The sequence below is a fragment of the Nymphaea colorata genome, chromosome 1 (assembly GCF_008831285.2).
Source record: "Nymphaea colorata isolate Beijing-Zhang1983 chromosome 1, ASM883128v2, whole genome shotgun sequence".
NCBI classification, from domain to species: domain Eukaryota; kingdom Viridiplantae; phylum Streptophyta; class Magnoliopsida; order Nymphaeales; family Nymphaeaceae; genus Nymphaea; species Nymphaea colorata.
Window position 1 is genome coordinate 28,833,176 of NC_045138.2, and position 21,891 is coordinate 28,855,066.

A 21,891-nucleotide genomic window follows, 5' to 3' on the forward strand; every position below is an offset into this window, starting at 1 on the left:
CGAGCGGGTGGAATTCCACCCGCTCCAGTTATACATTAAACATGGTGAATTTCACTTCGTTTGATGCAATTTTTGTTGGACGGGTCAATTTTCACTCGCCCGTACGAATTTCTGAAAAATCGGAATTGACCCGGTGCATCAAACGCACCCTTAAATCCCACCTTTTAGCAATATTCTCCAAAGCCTCATGATTTTTTTTTTCATTTTATAAGAATAATTTTTACCAAGGATACTTCGGTGTTATGAAACTAGGGCTTATGTCCTTTCAAATTTATCATAAAATCCCATAACAAATAATTGGCTTCGAATTTTTTGCTCATATAAGGTATCAAGATAAAGTCCGGACTTGAAATTTACAATTTTTTTTGCCCAACCTTTCAAGTTTCATTTTTTTTTCCTCTTCAAACACAAACAAAGAAGGAAAGTATTTATTATATTAATTAGTATGTAATGAGTGTGACTGGAGTATGTTTTCCATGTTATGCAGGAAGGACATGAACCAACAGTTTATTAAAGGAACACTCTGATAATTTATAATGTTTTTCTCTTGTAGAGAAGACCAGAGGTGATCAAATTTTGATAATTTTTAATTCACAATATAGCCTACTCGGGTGTGTCTGACGGCTGTGTAAATCAGGCAACTTAAGGCAAAAGCTCATGCGGAATATTTGAAATGGGATCGTATTTGGAATTATTGATAAATCATAGGGCCTTAAAAATAATTCGTATAAATAAACGTGCGCGCCATTTTTAGGGGTTCCGCGGAAGGAAAATGACGGTGGCGCTCTGGGGGAGAGAGAGAGAAGGAGGGAGTCGTGGAACGACGTCTGTTTGCTTTTGGTTGAGACCAAGGGGACCATAAGGCGGGTGTTTTTGCCGCAGCCTTCTTTCCCTCTTCTTCCTCGCGCGAAGGAGAAGACGTCTGGCTGCTGCCCGCAAGGAGAAGCGCTGGCTGCATTTGCCTACCGTTGCTGCTAACCGCTGGCTGCATTTTCCTGCTCACCCTCCCTGCATTTTACTACAATTGCTGCTCACAGCTGAGGAGAAGCACACGCCTGCTTACTCGTGCGAAGGTACTCCCTCTCCCTTCTCTTCCTCTCTCGATGTACACAGGGGCTGCTCTGGCAGACCCTTTGTTCTTCGGGTTTTTTGCTCTCCATCTCTCTCTCTCTCTCCATCCCTGCGCCCCTCTTTCTCCGTCGAAGCACACCGGAGATCCTCCCGACGGAATGTGCGACGGCCATGACCGTATGTTTTGGCGCTTGTTTTATCTGATTCCTTTTCAGCTTCTTGTTCTGGTCGATTTTGGATGCGTTTCTTTTTTGTTATCTTTGGCTTGCCCCCTGTTGTCTTTCTAGGGCTTTTGTTTTTGAAAGCGGATTAGTGTAGGGTTTTTTATTAATTTTTAGTGGTTATTGACTGCGATTATGGACGTGGCGAGGATGGCGATGGCTGTTCTGGAATTTAATGTAAAATTTTGCGTGTTGGACTTCAACATGGTTTCATGGTGGCGTTTGGTCATAGTTTGGTTTTTGGTTGGCGTCCCCAGCATGGCTGCCTGGAAGACGTTGATCTAGTAATGAAAGCCAGTGTTTGATGAAGGTTGACCTCTGTTGCTTGCCATCTCGTTGCTGAAGTTTTGCTTCTCTTTGAATTATTTGATTTTGCGCAGTACTTAAGTTTGGTTTCATTTGTTGCATGGGTAGCTTGAAATGTTGCATAACTAATATGCAATTGTGGTTCCTTTGCCTGTTTCAACTGCTGTTTGTTCGTTTGTCCAAATAACAAACGACTTGTCAATATGAGGTTTTATTCTGAAGGGACTTTCTGTTTTTTAATGGTTGCTCTGGTGTTAGCAATTTTAGTATTTGACTGCGCTAGACCTGCTTAATTCTTCCATATTAGCGAATATTAGTAAAGTCATTAGACGTTAGTATTGCTTATTGGCGCAATTTGAGTCGACAATGAAGGAAGGTGGCTCATTTATTACTCATCGACTAACCGTGATTGCAGTAAATGAAAAATTAAGCTGCTCAACACCTTTTTATGTCATTGTGTGTATGTCGGAGTTAAGGGTTGTTGTTCGGAGTGGCACCAGCCACTTGAAAAACAACGTCATCTTATTCATTAATCTCTGGGACTCTGGGCTATTTTGAAAATTTCTGTAATGTCTGAGAGCCGCTTGTATTATGAATGCAAGGCAATCATTGAACCAGCAACAGCAATACCAACAAGAAATAGCCAGACTTTTGCCCTTCTAGTGTTTATTGATCTTGTAAGTACCATGTCCACAACATGTTGGCTACGTATCAGGCACACATTTTTTATTTTCTAGAACGTTAAATAAACACTTTATGCAGTTAATATGTAGTGGAGATCTTGGATTGTTAGTATGCAGTTAATATATTCCGCCTTTTTTGTTTCCTCTTTCTTCTGTTCATTCAATTTTATTTTTTTGCTTTAACTAGCAGAACTTACTTTTTCTATTTTTAGTTGTTGATCTTGGTCATTTTTCTATTTCCCATGATTGATAATAATGAAATGAGCTGAGGATGGGTGTTATGTATCTTTATTTTGTTTATTGGGCTTTGATGGGTCTTGTTTTTGCAGGGGTTTTTCTGTTTAACTTCTCGTTGAACTGAACATTTATACGATGATTATACTTATTGCATTGAATGATTACCAAATTGAACAAAGCTTTGGGTCATAATGACCACTACAATATAATCCTGCATTTGGCCGAGGATTATTTTGACTTCTTCTTCTTCTTCTTCTTATTCTTCTTGTTGGATTAAAATGAATACTGTTTTCTGGATTTGGTCCATGATTTTCTGCTTCGCTTCTCCTTAAATTGAGTGTGATTGTGATGATTATGGCGAAGAACTACTAATAAAAATGAGTACGATCTTGGTCAGAAGGGCCATTATAACATGATGTTGAATTTGGTCATGATTTTCTATTTATCTTCTTCTTGAATTGAAGGTTTCTATTTTGAGTTCGTTGGCATGTTGTGACCAAAATGAAAATTTTTGCTAGTTTAACCTGATTATCAATGTGGCCTTGATTATATTCATGTTGAAAATGGCGGACAGCAGCACAGCAATGTGAGAGGATGGCCTGATAAGGGTTTACCGCAGCTGCTTTTTCTTTTTGTTGGATTTTTTAATTGCTTTGTGGAGTTGTGGGTTTATGCAAGAAGGGTGCAGTAATGAATTTCAAAGGAATCCAACAGTAACTTGTTTTTAGTCCCCAGTATTCTAACTCTCTTTTCAATGTTTTAACTTTTCATTAAACAGGTCATTATTAATTTTGGAATAAAAATTCTAGGCTATCAGCCACAACTTGTCAATCCTTTCTCTAGGTAGATGGGTGCATCCGAACAGCCAATAAAGGAGGCACACTTGATATGGTGTCATTTTTATATGGAAATTGGGCAAGTTGTTTAACTTCAACCTCAAAGGCATTATTCCCCTTAATCCCCCATGCTTCTGGTGTCTAACCATTACAGGAGAATACCTTGGGGTGCTCTTGGTGCTCAAGGCCCTCAAAATGGCAAGCTATTGACATATTACCATGCTTTTGCCTCAAAATTTAGTCTCTCTTTTCCATCATTAGCAGCTTTTACTGAGGCAGATAGCCATTTTCTTAGCTTACTAATTCATTAATTCCTATGAGTACATAAAAAGTCCCCATAGGGTGATTTTGGTTTGTAAAGTAGCCCTTTAAACTGGAAGCTTCCTCACACTTTCTATATGATTTGTATGGCACTTATGTCCAAGAGTATGATCAGTTGGAAAGTACAACTTCCTAGCTTGTCCTTCAACAAACATTTGAAAAACGGAATAAGCTGTGATGCTGCTATGTGGAGGATAATGCAATCTCCTAAATTTTTTGGATAAGTTGGTATGACCAAATTGCCCATTGTATTATTGGAAATAGGCTTATTTTCTCTATCAGTTGGTATACACAAGCAATTGTCTTGCTATATTGGGAAGGATGGTTCCTTAAAGTGAGGCATGTCTGTGCTTATGAGGGTCAATAAATGCAATAACTAGACCCGTTGATGCCTATTATTAGACAAGCCCTCGCCTCCTCTCTTTGGGTGGAGGTTGCCGGCTCCCTCCCTCTCACTCCTCTCTTTGTTAGCTGGCAATCTTTCGCTTCTCTCTAAACTCTCTCTCTTTGCCTTGGTCAGTGACCCATCCTCTCTCTCTCTCTATGTAATTTATTTGTTTTGTTTGATGTACAATTTGAAAACTTGCTTGTGTTAATTGAATACATAGATTGTTGAGTTTGTGGGTGTCAAAGACAAATAATTTAGCAAATTGATAGCTTCCAAGGTTAGGGTTAGGATGCTTGGTTTACATGTCGTTTGATGGTACTTTCTTATAATGATTGTTGGTCTTTTCTTCTCTTATGATTGAGTATATATATATAAAGTGATTTATTAGATTCTTACTTACATATATATTGTGCGCAGTTGATTGTTCAAGTTTGAGAAAAAAAATGCCACGAACAGATCCAGCTTGGAAACATTGTGTTGAAGAAGATCCTGATGATAAAGAGAAAAGAGGAAATTTGAGATGCAATTATTGCAAAGATATCTTCAGAGGTGGTGTAGCAAGAATGAAGGAACATCTGGCTGGAACTCGTAAAGGTGCTAGACCATGTAATGATGCACCACAAGAAGTAGTGCAATTTTTCGTGAAATATCTGCAGTCAAAGAAAAGTGGAAAAGAACAAAAAAAAGCCAATCTTGAATTTGCTAAAAATGAAGGTCTTAGCAAAGGACTAGCAGGTGCTAATTTTACTTTTCCTTCTACTAGTGAAGTTGGAAGTTCAAAAACTAGAGGGCCTATGGATCAACTTGTAAATTCAGAAGCTCGACAAGCAACAACTGATAGTGCCTTAAAAGAAGAAGAAAGAAAAAAAGTTTGTTTTGCCATAGGAAGATTCCTTTTTGCACACGGCTTGCCGTTAAGCTTGTGTAATAGTTTGTATTTTGAGTATATGTGTGAAGCGATTGCAAATTATGGTTCAGGATTTGAGCAGCCAAGTTATCATGAGATGCGAACATGGATTCTAAAGGAAGAAATTGATAGAACCCAAATCATGTTAGAGGACAAGAAGAAAACATGGTCGAAGACCGGTTGTTCCATAATGGTAGATGGTTGGACTGATGACAAGAGCAAAAACTTGACTAACTTTCTTGTGGACAATCCTTCAGGTACATTTTTTTTAAAGTCTTGTGCTATTAGTGGGGAAAAGAGGACAACTGATGATTTGGTAAAATTATTCATGGAAGTAATTAAGGAAGTTGGGGAGCATAATGTAGTTCAAGTGATTACAGATAATGATGTCAGTTACAAAGCTGCATGTTTAAAGTTAAAAGATATTGAAGGTTTTCAACATATTTTTTGGACACCTTGTGCTGCACGTTGTTTAGATTTGATGCTTGAAGATATTAGCCAGACACGTTTGCATAAGCAAGTGTTAAAGAAAGCAAAAGCTATAACTACATTTATTTATGGATATGCATGGACTTTAAATTTGATGAGAAAATACACAGACGGTAAAGAGCTTTTACGGCCTGCTGTTACTCGCTTTGCAAGTTCTTATCTTACTCTGCAAAGAATTGGCATGAATGAAAGAGCGTTAAGGAATATGTTTCTATCTCGAGAGTTTCAAGATAGCGACTATTATGTTAAAAATCGAAAAGGTAAAAGGGTAACACGTATTGTTACTGAAGACAGATGGTTCTGGAAAGCAATTGCTCATATCATGAAAATTACATTACCTATAGTGAAGGTTTTGAGAATAGTTGATTCAGATGACAAACCAGTTATGGGTTTTTTATACGATCACATGAGAAAGGCAAAAGAAGAAATAGCTTCCAATGTAAACAATGAAAGCAAAGCCTATACTCAAATTTGGGAAATCATTGATAATCGATGGGATAGTCAAATGCATCATTGTCTACATGCTGCAGGGTACTTTTTAAACCCCCATTTTCATTATGAAGATGATTCTATAAAGGATAGAAAATTGAAGGTTGGGTTTTTAGAATGCTTAGAAAAAATGGTGCCTAATATGGAAGAACGATGCAATATTATGGTTCAACTTGATGCATATGAAAATGCAGTTGGCTTGTTTGGTAGACCTATAGCAATTGGAACAAGAAAAAGATTGCATCCCGGTACACTTTTTTTTTTATTGTCTTGATTTATATTATACTTGAATCATTGTTTTCTTGTTGTATATATATTTTTTATTTTCTTTTGGCAGCTTATTGGTGGAATACATTTGGTGACGAAACAAAAGAATTGAAGAATTTTGCAATGCGAATTCTCAATCTTACTTGTAGTGCATCAGGATGTGAACGTAATTGGAGCACATTTTCTATGGTAAATAAAAATACTTTAAGATCATTGTTCATAATTCATATAATTATTATATATTATTTAGGACTTATAGAGATGTAAAATTATATGATAGGTACACACAAAAAAGAGAAATCGCCTTGAGCAGGAAAGGCTTAATGCTTTGGTGTTTGTAATGTACAACTTGAAGTTGAAGGAAAGAGATACAAGAAGGAAAAGTATGGGTGACCCTTTGTGCCTTGACAATATTGATTCAGATGATGAATGGATTGTAGAAAAAGAAGATCCTGTTTTCCCACCTTCTTCATTAGAAGATTCTTGGTTGGATTTAACTTTCAATGTAGATGATATAAATATTGCTCCTTTTGGAGTTTCACCAAGGTCCACACAAAAGCGTAAAAGGGATTCATCTTCTAAAAAGATGCAAGTTGACAAAGGTATCTATCTGTAATTATTGAAATCGCCTATGTAAAATTCTTTTTGTTCTTTACTAGACGAATTAATTATGTAAATGTTTTTGAATGAAGGTAAAAGAAAACAAGGAGATTCAGAAAATGAGAATGTTGATGATGAAAAAATTGGAGAGGAAGATGAATCTATCAAGTATATGGATGATTCAAATGAAGATGAATTGTCCACTTCTGATGAACACAACATTGATGAGCACATAATTTGAACCATTGCCTTGTGGAGATATTTAAACTTTGTTAAAAACTTACTGTTATCTGCATTGAAGAATTGATTTCTTGTAAATTTTGTAATATGCAGTGTTATTTTTACTTTCACTTTTCTCTACTCATTCTCAAATTGAATAGAATTGTGTTTTTATTTCTGATGTGTTGCATATGTTTTTTTTAAATTATCTAATTATTAGATGCTTGTTAAGGTGGCTATTTTATGTTTCTTATATTGGTGTTTGCTTGTGTACTAGTCACCTCAGTTATTCTTTTCCAAATTTTTCATTTATATTTTGCTCATTTGTCTTGAAGCTTAAGCATCAAAGCTTATGCCTTGCTCATAATAGGCTCAAGGCCTTGCATTGCCTCAATGCTTTTATCTGATGTCATTCATTCCATGGTCTGATAGTGGCCGGTGCCTCATGATAGGTGATACATTTCACGACACAGCTTTGTATCAGCTCATAACTTATGCCTCACTAATGTTGTGGTTATTGCTACTTACCTGTCTAAAGTCGTATCATCCTCATTAATATCTCATAGAACTCTTGATTAATAAATTTAATGTGCAATCTTGTTCTGTGGATTATCTGGTAGGGTTTGCACGACCATGCTGGGAGTCATGTTCATGCACAGACTAGCATTCCCCATGTTTGACTGCATTAATGGTAGCATAGAATTGTGGGTTTTTTCCTACATCTCTGATTTTAATTTGTGTCTCGATCATGATATCAGTTTTGTAGAAAAGGCAACTGAAAAAAGAATTATTTGGCGATTAACCTGCCATGCAATCTGCTGGAAACCTCCTTTTATGACTTGGGATACTGACAATCAGCATAATAACTTTGTTACCTGAGGGAGCAAAATTTGCAGCTGCAAGCATAAGTTTCTCAGTGAGAAAGGATCTATTCTATCACAAATACTATAGTACATAGTATATAACTTCGCTCTTAAAATATATTTATCAGATTGAGCAAATGGAAAAATTGTCTGATGATGCCAAAAGGAGATCCTTGGATCACAAGCCCGATCAGTCACTGGCAGAGAAGTTCAAGTAAGCTCTGTCTCAATTTACACATCTTAGATTATCTTGCGTCATGTTCAAATACTTTCTGGTTTCTAGGCCATTGGGCCTCTCCATTTTTCTATGTCATTCATTTGGCATCATGTTGGCAGTCTTGCATCAGATCGTTCTGGAAAGGCAGCTATACAACGGAAACAGGTCCATACTCCATTGCTAACTTGGCCTGGGAGTTATAGTTATTTTTATGACATTCCAACTTGATACCATCCTTTTTTGTTATTGAAACTTCATTCATATGGTGCAAAATTCGTTTGAATGTAAGCCACATGCCAGCAAAGCAAAGGATGCTTCTTTTGCATTGAATGAAGAGAACTCCATTCCTCACACCTGCCAGGAGGGCAATGTGGCAACTTCAGCAATTGTGCCATTAGGTGTGTATACTTGCTAATTTTATGATAATGCTCAGCTATTTCAGCTAGCTCTTACCGTGGATTGGTATACGTATGGTTGTCATGGTATTAAAAAAATTTAGTACAATGTTTTATCATTTGAATTAAGGAAATGAATGTGCAAATGTGTGCTTAAAGGTGTAGAAGTGATCTTTCTGCATATTTGACTCTCATATACTTTTTATAGCATTTTTCTTGATTTTTATGTGAAAACTGCTAATCAGTTTGGTACAAGTTCTTGTATCTAAAGATTTGCAAAAGATATTCCTGGAAATAGAAGCTGCAAAGCACGTATTTTTCTCTTTGGCAAACATTCACTAATGGGTTCATGTATTACGATGTCCAAGTAAGGTTGTTTAGTTGTCTAAGTAGCTTTTTGAAGACCAATAGTATCAAAGCTAGTGATGCTTATTCACTGGTCACAGCATGGTTGTAGAAGCTTGTTGTAGCTACATTCCATTTTCTTTTATTTCTGTGTTATGTATTTGTATTGTAAGGAAGGATATGGTATAAGTATTTGTTCTATGTTATATCTAGCTTCTTGCATTTTTTTACTGGGCAAGAGAATATTGCATTTCTGGCAGTGTCATAGATGAGCTAGACCTGATTCCTGTTGTGTGGAGCTGATGCGTATACAAGCCATTTTCAACTTTACTTCTCCTTGCAAACTATGCTTTCTCTTGGTGCTTATTTTCTACAGTTATACATGTTCTGGGTGTAAATGTGGGTCTCATGGTTCTTTGATTAAGATAAAAGATTGTACAATGAAATTTTTTTTTAAATTTGCTGTGATTAATATGTGCTTGCTGTACCGTCTGAACCTTTTTGGTTCTGTTTGTGCATGATGAGTAGCACTTATCTCTTCATACTGCTTTTACTAGGTGACAAAATTCCAGATCTCTCTGAGTTGGAGTTTGAGGCTAGGTCTGCAAAAGATGGGGCATGGTAAGTAGCCAGATGGCTTGGATCCTCTCCTCTTTCCTTGTCTTTTGATGCTGCAGGCATAATTTATGTGGGATCAAGAAGTATAGCATCTTACTCCATTCTAGTGTATCATGATCACTGTATTCTTCACGCTTTCTAGATTCTATGTCACATGGGTGCAGGTACAGTAAGGGTTTGGGCGTGGACCATGGTGGTACTGGTTCAGACAAGCCATTTTTGGAAATTGTGATTAATGGGGGTATGGCAGGATATATATATATATATATATATATATATAAAACCAATGTTGTAAAAAACGTATCGTAAGCCGTATCGGTCTGGCTTTAAGATATGCTATGTCATAACATATCGTAACTGTATTGCATTTTAAAAAAAAAAAATCATAAAAAATAGAAAAAAATCCGAAAAAAATCAGAAAAAATCAAGAATAATATGTTCTTCATAAAAGAACATATTTTCCAAAAGGATAGGCTTATTATTACTATAAAGTTATGGTTCATTACTTCGTCATTCATAAACATCAAAATTCATAACAATATGTCAATATCAATCTAGAAAGCGCAACAAGGAACATAACATATCATAATTGTATCGTATGATACGGTGCTTGTATCATACGATACGTGCGATACAGGCACGATACACCACCTGTTTAAGATACAGGTGGTGTATCGTATCACATTTTTGAAACACGACGATACGTACAACACTGTATAAAACAATCCACAAGAAAGTCAAAATTAAAGCAAAAATGAAAGGAAAATACAGAAGGAAAGAGAAAAATCAAAATTGAAGTAAAAAAGGAAGGGAAATATAGGCCTGTTATCTCTTTTTCAAGTTTGAAATATTAGCTTTTAAGTTTCAAAACATACATTGTACCCATTCGTACCCACGTGTTAACATAGGTACTTGCATCTTTCACATGTACCCATGTGACATAGTCTAGATTTTATGTGCTTATGCCCATTTGTAAAACAAAAATCCATATCCTGTCCCTTCATAATCTGTCTTCATGCTAAATTATATTCATCTTATTTGTTGTACTATTACATTTAAAAGCCTAATATGACGAAATAAGCAATTGGAAAAAATTCATGAGATGTTCATCTTTTGTAATGTTCATAGAAGAAACAGATTTCACAGACGAAGAATGAAGGGACTCTGGTGTCCAGTCACGTCATCTCAATGTCAATATGCAAATACCAAGTGCAGTATCTTCTGCTTCAAGGGAGAAATGAAAGCCGTGGACTTACTTAATTATGGATGGCATGTTTTCTTGAAGAAGAATAGTACTTTATCCTATTCTGCAGAAGTCATGCTGACTTTATAGTTAAAAGCATTTTCAGGCCCTCTCCTAGGCACTTGGTGGTGGCCTAAACATGTGGACTGAATCAAATATTTACACAATGAGCAAACCATTCTCAAAATAAGACTGAATTTTCTCTTTCCCTCCCTTTGGATTGTGCTGAGGTAGAGAGCATGATCCAAAAAATGGAAAAAATAAATAAAAGGGGGAGAGAAAAAGAGGTCTGAAAAACCAGTTCGAAGATGAGACTAGTTGAACCCATTCCGGATGTGTGTCATAGCCACAAATAAATATTGTTCTCAAGTTATTTATAGCCTGGTTTTTTTCGAATATTCTTTGGGAAAGTTGTTTCTCTGGAGAAAACCTCGACATTTTTTTTTAAAATATACAAATCCTAAAATCTAATAAGTAGGAAGACGTAAAAAATACTAGTAAAATGGTAATGTGACTATAAATATTAACTTAAGTTTCATTTACCTAAATGACATCATTAATCCAACCAAACCAAAAGGAACATGGGTTTTAAAGGATTAGAAAGACAAATTTATAGTTTAATCCATGATGATATTAACACTAAAAAGGAGAAAACTAAAAAAATTGCTAAATGTGCATTAAATTTATTTTCACACTTTTTGATAAAAATCTGTCTTGCCCATGTTTTTTTTTTCTTGTTTTTCTCTTTTATAATGTTAATATTGTATATATATATATATATATATATATATATATATATATATATGGCACTCTAAATTTTTACCCTTTTAGATCTATCTTCCAGTGTACTGATCAAGGTGGAGATTTTTCAAACACACACCACCCCCTCAAAAACCCTCAACCCAACCCATATGACATGTATAACACTTTCTTGTATATTACTGCTAAAATTGCTCAATGGGAAGGATTTTTTTTTTGGCTTCCCCTTTCTCTTGTAGGCAGTGTTTGTTTTGTGAAACTCTCTGTTTGAATTTTTTCTTGTGGGTTTGGCAGGTATGACGTAGCAATGTTTCTTGCACACAGAGTACTTGATTCTGGTGAACCGGTGAGGAGTCCAACCCAGATGTCTTTTTTATAAAAAATGTACCTATGTTCATTTTCCTTTATCTTCTCTGCTTCGTGGATTGCTTCTGAGCTAAGCCACTTCTCAAACCAAGAGGAATAAAGGGAAAAGACAAGGTTTTTCAGTTGTACCTACTTATGATATGAAAACCATTTTGCTTTTTTTGGTTCCAGGCTTTGAATTTCATACTATTTGAGCTTATGAAAGTGATACTTTTTTTGCTTGGGTAGGTAGTATTTACTAGCTTTTTTATGTTCTTTTTTCCAGAAATGTGTTGGAGACAAATACAATAATTTTATATTTGTAGATAGTGCATCTGTGAGTTTGAAATTTAAAGAACCACTTCGAATGCCTGTTTCTGATTCTAGGTCTGTTTAGGTTGAGTGGAGTAGGCATTCTGAGTTAGAAGTGAGGCACTAATTTAGGTGTCTGGGAAGAGTAGAGGCCAGAAGACAACTGTTCCATTTAGCTTCGATGAAGTAGAGAATTTGTAATGAGTAGGCCAAAATCAGCATTACTGCCAGTACAGCACTTTGTACTCCACCAAAAGGTTGGTGGTCCCACATTGCAAGCAGTACATAATTCTTAATAGATTTGTGGTGCCCGGGGCCATGCTTATCAGCTGTAGGCACTAGACAGTAGCAGAGCTACATTATGGTTGGTGTAGGCCACCGCCAACACCAGCCCTTCAAAAATCTCAAACCCCATAGCATTGAAGGTAGACCTAGCTTCAGTCACATGCGATGCCCACACCAGACTCGGGTCAGCAACTCAAAGTACCCCTCAGCCAAAAGTCCTAGTTTGTCTAAATTGAAGGCTTGACTAAGTTATACGTGGATTCTAGTGTAAAGACAAATTCCAAGATAGTATATGACATGGTCAACATAGATGCATTGGTAGACATATGAGAACCGACTGTGATAGAAAAGCAGATTAGTAATTCAACTCCTAATTCATGATGCAAGGCTTTACAATGATAGAACTTTTAATGCGAGGCACAAGAATGATTGATCTACACCGTAATGGAACTTTAAGCTTCAATAACATCGACAAACAAGGATTTGCCTGACTAAAGAAACTGTCCTGGAAGGTTCAATTTCTGCCACTGGCTGTAGACTGCGTGTGGGGAATTATTGGAGCAATCTTCCCTATCTAGTGAAACTGTGGAAATACTGGTTTCTTATGCGGAAAATTGCTTCAATACTGAAAATAGCTGTGCTTATGTTTCACTCTAAGTCTAAGGTCTCCTGCTAAGAATGAACATGCTTGTTTTTTCTGTACCAAACGTTTGCTGGGAATTTATATTGATGAAATTCGTTTCTGATACTAAACTGCTGCTTGTGATGCCTGTCACATAGCTGTGGAATTGCTATTAACCGTGGATCAGCCATATGGCAGTGCATTCATTCCTCGTCGACCCTTGTACACACTACACACCATTTATCATATAAACCTGGCGAAAGCTTCCTACGTTGGAAAATTTAGGTGTCCATCATTAAGTTGTGCCATAAGATATTATTTTAAATTTTTAATACTGAATTTGTTCATGGTTGCATATCCTGTTGACTGGCAATTTCCTCTTAAGAATTAATGCATTAACGGTTTGGAATGTTTTGTAGACTATTTCAGCAAATATGAGCCAATATGGTGCAGGAAGTACGTGTAAGATTTGCTGGATTTGGTGCTGTTGAGGATGAGTGGGTCAACGTCAAAAGGGCTGTCCGGCAGCGTTCACTTCCACTGGAACCTTCTGAATGTACGAGGGTCAAGCCTGGGGATCTTGTTCTCTGTTTTCGGGTAAACTTTTTACAAGAGAATAGAAAAGCAAGATCTTTTTTTTCTGAAAGCTGTGAACGTCCTCTGATTTTAGGCGTCTTTTTAGGAAGGGAAAGAGCAAGCGCTCTACTTTGATGCTCATGTTGTCGAAGTTGAGAAGAGGCGCCATGATATAAGGGGTTGTAGGTGCTGTTTCCTGGTTCACTATGTACATGACAAAACAATGGTAAGCAATTTAGTCTTTCAGGATGACGATAAAGGCCTTAGGTGCTCAGTTTCGTACCATTCTATGTTTGCATCTCACTCCTGCTGGAAGCTTAAAAATTTGCCATTCCACTTCTGGTTTTGTTAACATGGTTAACTGTTATTTTGTAATGACAGGAGAAGGTTTCCTTGAGACGATTATGTAGCCGGCCTACAGTGCCTGCCGACCCAGGTCTAGGCCAGGTCTGAATATTCATTTGAATCTCACGTTTTGTTAGTTTTGGTGGCTCTCTTTTACTTTCCTGCTGCAGTAACTGCTCCATGCTTGTACTTTGCCGAGTCATGAGAAGTATAATGGAGCCTTATGCATACATTAGGAGGACATTGGACATTCATGAAAACTGACGTCCTGCATAGAATGCTGTAGTCCTACCAATGGAGGTTTGTGCCTCTAGTAAAAGGCAAGAGTTAGACTAGGGTGGGTGAACGTTTATTGAGAGAGCACCACCATAGAAACCTAGTTTTGAGACTTGATCTAAGATATCGAACTTCCGAGAACGTTCCCTCTTAAAGCTGTAGAGTGCCAACTGTCCATGCCAAAACGTTGGTACTGTCGAACCACTATCAAAAGGTGAAACCAGCGCAGTAAAAATTCACAAGTATAGAAAGATCAGATCATCCGGTAACCTGATAAAATTTTCTAAGTGTTCGAGGTTTGATGTTTGTTGGCAAACTAACAGACCAAACAGGCTCACAAGAGCACCTGATCCTACTGCCGCTGCATTCTACAGCAAACGACATGTTCAATTAAACAAAAGCAGGAACGAGAGAGAACAATCAAGAAGAAAAAGACTGCCATCAAGAATCTCCCATAGAGTGGACGGTTCATCTTATTGAGATTCTTTTTTAAGCTTTGACATGTCTGAAAAGGTTTAATGATTTCCAGTCAACCTCGGAGCATACCCCACTTTGAACATGACCTTTGATTTCTAAGCCAGATGATTGGACTTCTCATTGCATGCCCACGTTCACGAGTAACCTCAAATGACATGCATCAACTAGAAAGGAATCCTTTTCCAAATTGCTTCATACCCCGGATGTTCAACAGAACCTTAAAACCGTATATCAGCGATCCTCGCCAATGCGGATTTAACTGGTCTGACAAAAGCACCAACGCACCCTAAGATAAGGAAGCCTCAGGAAACAACCCTGCCATTTCTGATTGGTCACGATCTACAGAAAACGAAGGCATGAACCAATGTTTATCAACTAAGGAGAATGAGTTCGTGTTTAACATTGGTGATCTCCATTTGTTTGCGTACATCGCCATAGCTATTCACAAGAACACTCCAACTTTCTGAAGAATGATGTTCAAACTTTCTCTGGAAGATGTCACGAAGAAATTATTTTAGTTTTCTCGGCATCGAAGCTCCAACTGACATGCTGTTGAAAAAAGGTAGCGCATCAGCACGCGGTTCCTCACATTGCTCCGCAACCACGTAGAGTGCAAGTTTATGCTCATTCATAACCCAATCAGACGAGATATCTCTTGCTAAAGAATTCTTATTGAAAAGCTATACAGAGAACAATAAGATCATATCTCATTTGATATTCGTGGATCGCAGTTCTTAGACCAGGGGCATCAGATATGCTTGGTACTATTGCACAAGGTGAGAAGCAGGACATAATCTGATAATAGGCGTAAGCTGCAAACTCACACGTCAAAAAATTTCTCTGCTCCAGATCAAAAAGAGAGCCGCATGCCTGCAGGTAAGGAAGAATGACGCCAAAAAGACTCGATGCACGAGGAAGGATGTCTTCAATGGTGCATCGGGCAGCTTTCCACCATAATACACGTTCAAGAGACAGTTCGGCCATAGCAAATGGATCCAATGTAGAGATTTTTCGCCCACTTTTCCTGTGAAATAAGACGGAGAAACATATATTGCAAATCAGATCACCGAAAAAGAAGGCAGGTATAGGAAAAGGGGCGGGAAGAAAGTATGAACCTTGACGTGTGTACTAGGAAATGCAGATGTCCTCAGTGTTTCCTGTGTTTCATCATTAAGCTTTCTTCTGGGTATGCTCAATACCAAAGCAGTTTGATCACATGTTGCTGCAGTTGCAGTTATTCGATAACCACTATCCCACCTCCGATGTATGCCTTCACTAGGATACAGAAAATCAAGTTCCACAACCTAGCGTGTTTATCAAGTAACCTGGTTAGTCTGAGAATTAAGACATAATTCAAAAGAGTGAGGCGGGAAGGAGAGACGACACTGCAAAATAAATATACATACCTGGTCAGAAAAGGGTGCATTACGAGACATAACAACTGCCCATCTACTCCCAGCAGTGGCCATTGAGGTGACGAAGAAACCTTCCCTCCACTTTTTGTTGATCCATTTGTAAGGAAATGAATCACTAACCTTATAAGATTGCTGTGCATATGGGGTACCTGCATTAGAATGCAATTGCATGAGCAAAATAGATTTGGGACGCACGTTGACGTCTAGTCTCAGATAAACAAAGATTAGTAGATTACCTTTTGACATTACTACTAAAGAGTTTCCATTGTTTGCACCTGCGACTGCACTAATATAATAGTTTTTCTCCCACTGTTCCACGATCCATTCCTTCAAAAGTACCAAGGAAATGTCAATTACCAATAGTAAGCACTTCAAAAGTCAAAAAAGGAAAGTCAAAACCAGCAACAGGGAACCTTGTGAAGAAAACATTTCGACATTTTATAAACTTGGGATGTAAAAGCAGTGCCAGCATCCATGATAAGTGCCCACAGATTTGTACAAGATGCTACACTGCTGATAAATAACCCATCTTGATTCCCTTTCTCAATGTGCTGTGCAAGCCTTCCATCTGCAACATTATAATGGTACCTAAGGGACGGCAAGAACAAGGAACTTTTTCATTAACAAGGTCAAGAAAATCTTTGTAAAATGTGGATAGTTAAAGAACCAAATCAATAAAAACCAAAGCACATACCGCTGCTTCATTGGCCTCCTTGCATTATAAACACTAATCCATTGCGTTGCAGGCACCCCCATACGGATCTTCTTCTTCGGTTGTTCGTCATCATCTTCCTCGATTGTAATGCGCCCTCTCTTTTGTCCAACAGGGTACATAAGCTTTACATTTGTGATAATGCATTAGACAAATTTCAAAATGGAGAACACAAAACAGGCTAGAAATGGAAGTTTCACAAAAGATACCTTTTCTGCCCCATCTGTGTTTATTGGTCTTATGGCTGGACTTGGACCAAGTATCTCATCAAAGAGAGAGATATACATAGTATAGTTGGGCTCCTCATCAAACTTCAGGTTTACCACATGTTCAAGAAACTGCCTGAATGGCTGCGGACAAAAGCAACAAAGAGCCTCTGGAGATGTAGCCATCTTCTTCTTGCAAACCAAGAAACTCTTGTTCTCACCCTGTAAACAATAAAAAAGTGTATGAATTAGATCAAAAGTGAAAAGGACAGACTGCCTTCAGTAGCAGTGAAAAGAGCTCCAGATTCCAATAATGTGGTTACTTATGCAAAACCCTTTTTTCTTTAAGTAGCCATAATACTCGAAAGTCACAAGTCCATGTTTGAAAATCAAGAACATGCAGGGCAGTTCATACAACAGAGATGGATCCCTCTCACAATGAAACCACTTCTACTGTGCAGCCATTGGCCAAAGTTCATGTCCTTTACTCAAACAAATGTACATGAAGGAGCACAAAATATAAAACTGCAATGCCATATGAAGACACGTAATTGAGGAGAAGAAAAGACCAACCTGATACCCTTGCCAAGGCAGGCGGCCACGTAAAAGAAATATGAGAGTGTAGGCAAGTGATTCCAAATCATCTCTTCTACTGCCAGTTCTTCCTAGGTGTGCGTGCACACTAGCATAGCGCACGGTTCCCCTGCATACATTTCAAGCAATTAATCAGGTGCCAAAATAGCATGTTCAAGTGATCATGCATGCAAAACCTTTAAACAAGACAAAAATAACATCACAAAGACACGTTTTCAACTAAACAATGGATGCTGAATTTACCTGAAGACATCTGGCCTTTGATCATATTCAACATGCTGACAAGTCGAACTTTCACGCCATCTAGTGGCTGGAAAATAATGAAGAAAATAAGAAAGTTGAATTCTTTCCACATAAGCAGAAGTACCATCCATATATAAGCAATAAACATGACTTACCTAACCCAAGATCAACGAGGAATAATTTTTTCTCTTCAGGTGTACCAGGTGGGCCAAGCAAGAAATTTTCAGGCTTTACATCCCCATGCACATATCTACAAAAGAACAAAATAAACAAATAGAACTTTGATGAATTAGACTGTCTTTGATACATAAAATTGAATTTGATGACTCGCAACAAGGAACAATGATGTAGACAAGATAAACTACATGCAGTAACAACTGGGAATTGCATGACAATAAAATATGTCCTTGATTTTACAATCAGAAAGATTATTGTAGGCAACCATGAAAAAAATATAATTATGCAAAACAAAATAATGGGATTAAAATTGCTAGGACATGTGGATGTTCCACCCAAATGAACTGAGATGTAGATACACCATTGTGTTTGGATGTTCATCTTTGCTGTATATACATTTCACAACCTAATTCAATCACATATACCCCCCTCTCTGTCTCCCCCATATATATATATATATATATATATATATATATATATATATACGCACGTATGTATCTGTCATAGTAAGTGTGTGTGTGCGCCTCAGCACATACCATACTCAGACAAAAGCCTGAGGGAACAACATTCCTAACAAATTAAAGCATACAGTAACTATGTACAAGAAAGCACTGTCATTATGCCACAGAACAGCAAATGAATAAACAAAACAGGGTAGCAAAAGCCATCTAACATATATGAGCAGAGAGATTAGAGGATAGATGATCTAACCCTCGATGGTGCATCTTCTCCAATATAGAGATTGCTTCCATAGCAATACAGGCCACCATTTCAGTAGACATTCTGCATTAAACACAAGAACAGGAGTCAAAAAATAAACTACACACGATAGGTGGATGAATCAGAACAAAATGTAAAAACATATCTGTTCAATTAGAAATTTAGAACTCACAGATGAGCATTGTTATTCCAAACATCCCATAGGCTTGGTCCCAATATATCCATCACCTACAAGATTTTTTCATATGAGCTTAACTTTAAAGTATAAAAAGGATTATAATCCTGTTAAAAATGCAGGCTCCCAATTCATAGAGTGTCAATCAATGGATACCATCACATAGTAATCACCCTGGCGGCCTTTGTAGTGAACACGAGGAACACCATGACTGCCACCAAGTGCACTGCACAGACATAGGTCCATCAGGACACAAGAACAAAAAATTCATAAAAGTAGAAAGCAATAGCATATGACAATAAAATGCTCAAATATGATTCAGAAAACAGATAAGAACTTACTTATAAACTTGCCACTCATATGGGGGGCCATAATTACACCCTTTGCTAGTTCTGTGTTCAAACTTTAGAGCTACCTGCAATGCATAGAATCATGGAAAATTAAATTCAAATACTTAACAAAGCTTGCAGAAAATCAATATGCACAAAAGTTTTGTCAACTAGCGCATTAGATGGTAGCATAACATTACAGTACCTCTAGAGTACCAGCTGTTCGATCATTTGTATTTGGAGCAGATACACGGCGACCAACATATACTTGCCCAAAACCTCCTTTTCCCAACTTCCTTTCAATTTTGTAAACTGGCGAACCACCCACCTGAACCTGCAGCAGGATATGTAAAAATATCACTTTCCTTCCACATAAGAGGACGATCCTAATGCATACAACAACAATACGAAACACAGCAGAGAAAAGCTTCTGACATGAGTGAGTGAAGAAGTGTTTCTGACAACAGAGAATAAAGCGTCCATAAAGAAATAAAATGAGAAAAATTAAGTGAGAATCTCCCAGTCTCCAACTTCAGTCAGCGTAGAAAAGGACAAGTTAGACAGCTGAATTCGGAAGGGCAAGCCATAAAGTTGTGCATCAGACAAAGTGAACGACTGGATCTGATAATTAACAGATTTAATGGATTCATCTCATCTTGATTGCGAATAACCCTACCGCCTCGTCGAATTAAAAACAAGAGACGCATAAACTTTCGTAAAAATACAAAATTCCAGCAACAAGCATTGAGCGATTAGTGGATCATGCAAACGTACGCAAGTAACAAGATACGATTATCCATACACTTTCTTTTTCCTTTTCCACTCGGAAGAAAAAAAAGATGGTTTTATTCAACAAGGACCAAAACAAAAAAAAACGAAAGAAATGCTGAGCTATAAATATTATATTAAACTTGCACCGATGTTCAAAATAAGTGAGAAAAGATGAAAAATCATTAAAGTGCACAAATTCAGGCAGAAAATAGATACTAGTAAACAAAAACCATTCCCAATCGGATACCAAAGAGTGATAAGCCAACTGACAGCAAATAAAACAGACGGTCGATTAAAAAAAAAACAAACAAAAACAAACTCTTAACCGGCTTCCTGATCACCAGTAACAACTAGAAGTATTCACGTAACCACGATCGAATGGCATTATCTTGTTTCGTACCGAGTCAGGAACCAAATTCAAGAGGGAATCTGATAACAAAGAGGAGGATGAGAAAGACTAACCCTTTCAGGAAGAGGAGCAGTGCTGCCCTCGTCTTCCGCCCCGGGGCCCTTATCTTCGCTTCTTGCGCCGCTGTTGTTATCCTCCATTCTCGCTTCCACCACGAAACCCTCCTCTCTGTTTTGCACCACCGCGTTCCCACCAGGACCGCACTTCTCCAAAGCCGCAGCAACCTGTCCTTGTATGCCCAAACCGGCCGCGTGGCCTCTGCCACTCGTACCTCCCGATCTCAGCCTTCCAACCGCTCCATTACTCTTGCCGCCTCGCCTCCTTCCTCCTCTCCCTCCAACCTGCTTTTCACCCGCCGCCTTATCGTTCAACTCGCCGGGCGGCTGTCCCCGGCCCTTGCGCACTCCACTACGCAGAACCGGCATCGTTTACCCATCCAACCGCACGCCTCTCCAATTCCTATCCTTCTCCCGTCCTGCCACGTCCCGCATAAGAGACCAGGAAGAAAAGCCCGGCAGGAAACCGATCCCGTGCCGTCTCCGGTGTCACGCCCGCGCCTCGCGATGGATTACGCCCGCGATCAGCACGAAAACCTCAATCAAAGGATTCGCATATGGAACTCCAAACTCTAAAGAGCCACGGGACAAGCGCATTCGCCGTTGTCCCTTCACAGAACCCGACCGCCGCTTGGCCGACGTCGTGATCGATCGAATGATCGCCAAAATATGGGCAGTGAATTGCCGGGAAAACAGGGACTCGCCGGGAAAATGGATAATAACAGGAACACGATCAGAAGACTCCAAAAGAGAACGAGAACGAGACAGAGGTTCCGTTTTGCTCTCATGCAGCAGACATTTGGCTTCGTGAAAGGAGACGCGATCAATTTGGCCTCACCTAAGGATTATATATATAATATACATAATAAATAAGCCGTTTTTATACGTATCAGATTCACTTTAAAGGTACTCTGACATGTTCTCCGTCCGATCATCGAGATGAACGATCGACATATATCAAAGACACGTTGAGCGATTAAACCTACGTATTCTTGTGTCCTTGAATCGTACTTTATACGTATTGTGTGGCCCTTTCCGGAGAGCTCTGGCCGTCCAACTTGAAAGTCTGAACGGTGTGGATCGAGTCGTACGGGAAGGTTAGATTCCGTTCGGGAATGTCAGAGTTCTCGATATCAATGAAAATGAAACCTGGCCGAGGGAAAATCTCGCGCGAGTTTTTTCTCGTTCTTCGGGAAGTCAAAAAAACATCTCCCGCGGGTTTCACGTCCCGTTTCTCGATAAATCCTGGATAAAAATCCAGATACAAAACAATATAAGCAAATGAAAAGATGTAAATATAATCTAACATAATAAGTGAGATATTAGTAAGGTTAGAGCGCTCTCAAAACTGGTAATAAGCGATTTTTTATAA

General features: G+C 38.2%; 2 protein-coding genes across 10 annotated transcripts; one reads left to right on the forward strand and one right to left on the reverse strand.

The window, feature by feature from the left end:
- Positions 1 to 767: 767 nt before the first annotated feature.
- Positions 768 to 14,219, forward strand: LOC116261699 (protein SAWADEE HOMEODOMAIN HOMOLOG 2-like). 8 transcript variants are annotated; one of them, XM_031640545.2, is made up of 9 exons: positions 768 to 1,073; positions 7,793 to 8,111; positions 8,234 to 8,279; positions 8,404 to 8,512; positions 9,412 to 9,475; positions 11,769 to 11,820; positions 13,492 to 13,635; positions 13,721 to 13,840; positions 13,996 to 14,219. In XM_031640545.2, the coding sequence occupies exons 2-9, from the start codon at positions 8,035 to 8,037 to the stop codon at positions 14,065 to 14,067; spliced, it is 684 nt and encodes a 227-aa protein (XP_031496405.1). In that variant the 5' UTR covers positions 768 to 1,073; positions 7,793 to 8,034; the 3' UTR covers positions 14,068 to 14,219. The 8 variants fall into 8 exon arrangements, with proteins under 8 accessions (XP_031496405.1, XP_031496422.1, XP_031496371.1 ...); XM_031640562.2 differs by having other exon boundaries at positions 8,026 to 8,111; XM_031640553.2 differs by lacking the exon at positions 768 to 1,073 and adding an exon at positions 1,125 to 1,602.
- Positions 14,220 to 15,363: 1,144 nt separating this feature from the next.
- Positions 15,364 to 21,335, reverse strand: LOC116261739 (casein kinase 1-like protein HD16). 2 transcript variants are annotated; one of them, XM_031640586.2, is made up of 16 exons: positions 20,517 to 21,335; positions 19,489 to 19,617; positions 19,296 to 19,369; positions 19,111 to 19,180; positions 18,952 to 19,007; positions 18,771 to 18,842; positions 18,038 to 18,132; positions 17,883 to 17,949; positions 17,619 to 17,748; positions 17,049 to 17,267; positions 16,822 to 16,964; positions 16,541 to 16,715; positions 16,364 to 16,454; positions 16,119 to 16,276; positions 15,828 to 16,016; positions 15,364 to 15,736 (listed from the first exon to the last, which is right to left on the reverse strand). In XM_031640586.2, exons 1-16 carry the CDS (start codon positions 20,886 to 20,888, stop codon positions 15,677 to 15,679), a joined length of 2,100 nt encoding a protein of 699 aa, XP_031496446.1. In that variant the 5' UTR covers positions 20,889 to 21,335; the 3' UTR covers positions 15,364 to 15,676. The 2 variants fall into 2 exon arrangements, with proteins under 2 accessions (XP_031496446.1, XP_031496436.1); XM_031640576.2 differs by having other exon boundaries at positions 16,119 to 16,454.
- Between the last annotated feature and the right edge of the window lie 556 nt (positions 21,336 to 21,891).

Coding starts and splice junctions, on each gene's coding strand:
- LOC116261699 (XM_031640503.2), top strand. CDS start 4,507: ATGCCACGAACAGATCCAGCTTGGAAACATTGTGTTGAAGAAGATCCT. Junction 6,197..6,285: donor AAGAAAAAGATTGCATCCCG/GTACACTTTTTT, acceptor TTCTTTTGGCAG/CTTATTGGTGGAATACATTT. Junction 6,405..6,495: donor ATTGGAGCACATTTTCTATG/GTAAATAAAAAT, acceptor ATTATATGATAG/GTACACACAAAAAAGAGAAA.
- LOC116261739 (XM_031640576.2), bottom strand. CDS start 20,888: ATGCCGGTTCTGCGTAGTGGAGTGCGCAAGGGCCGGGGACAGCCGCCC. Junction 19,008..19,110: donor AGGGTGATTACTATGTGATG/GTATCCATTGAT, acceptor AAAATCTTGTAG/GTGATGGATATATTGGGACC. Junction 16,716..16,821: donor AGGAGGCCAATGAAGCAGCG/GTATGTGCTTTG, acceptor GCCGTCCCTTAG/GTACCATTATAATGTTGCAG.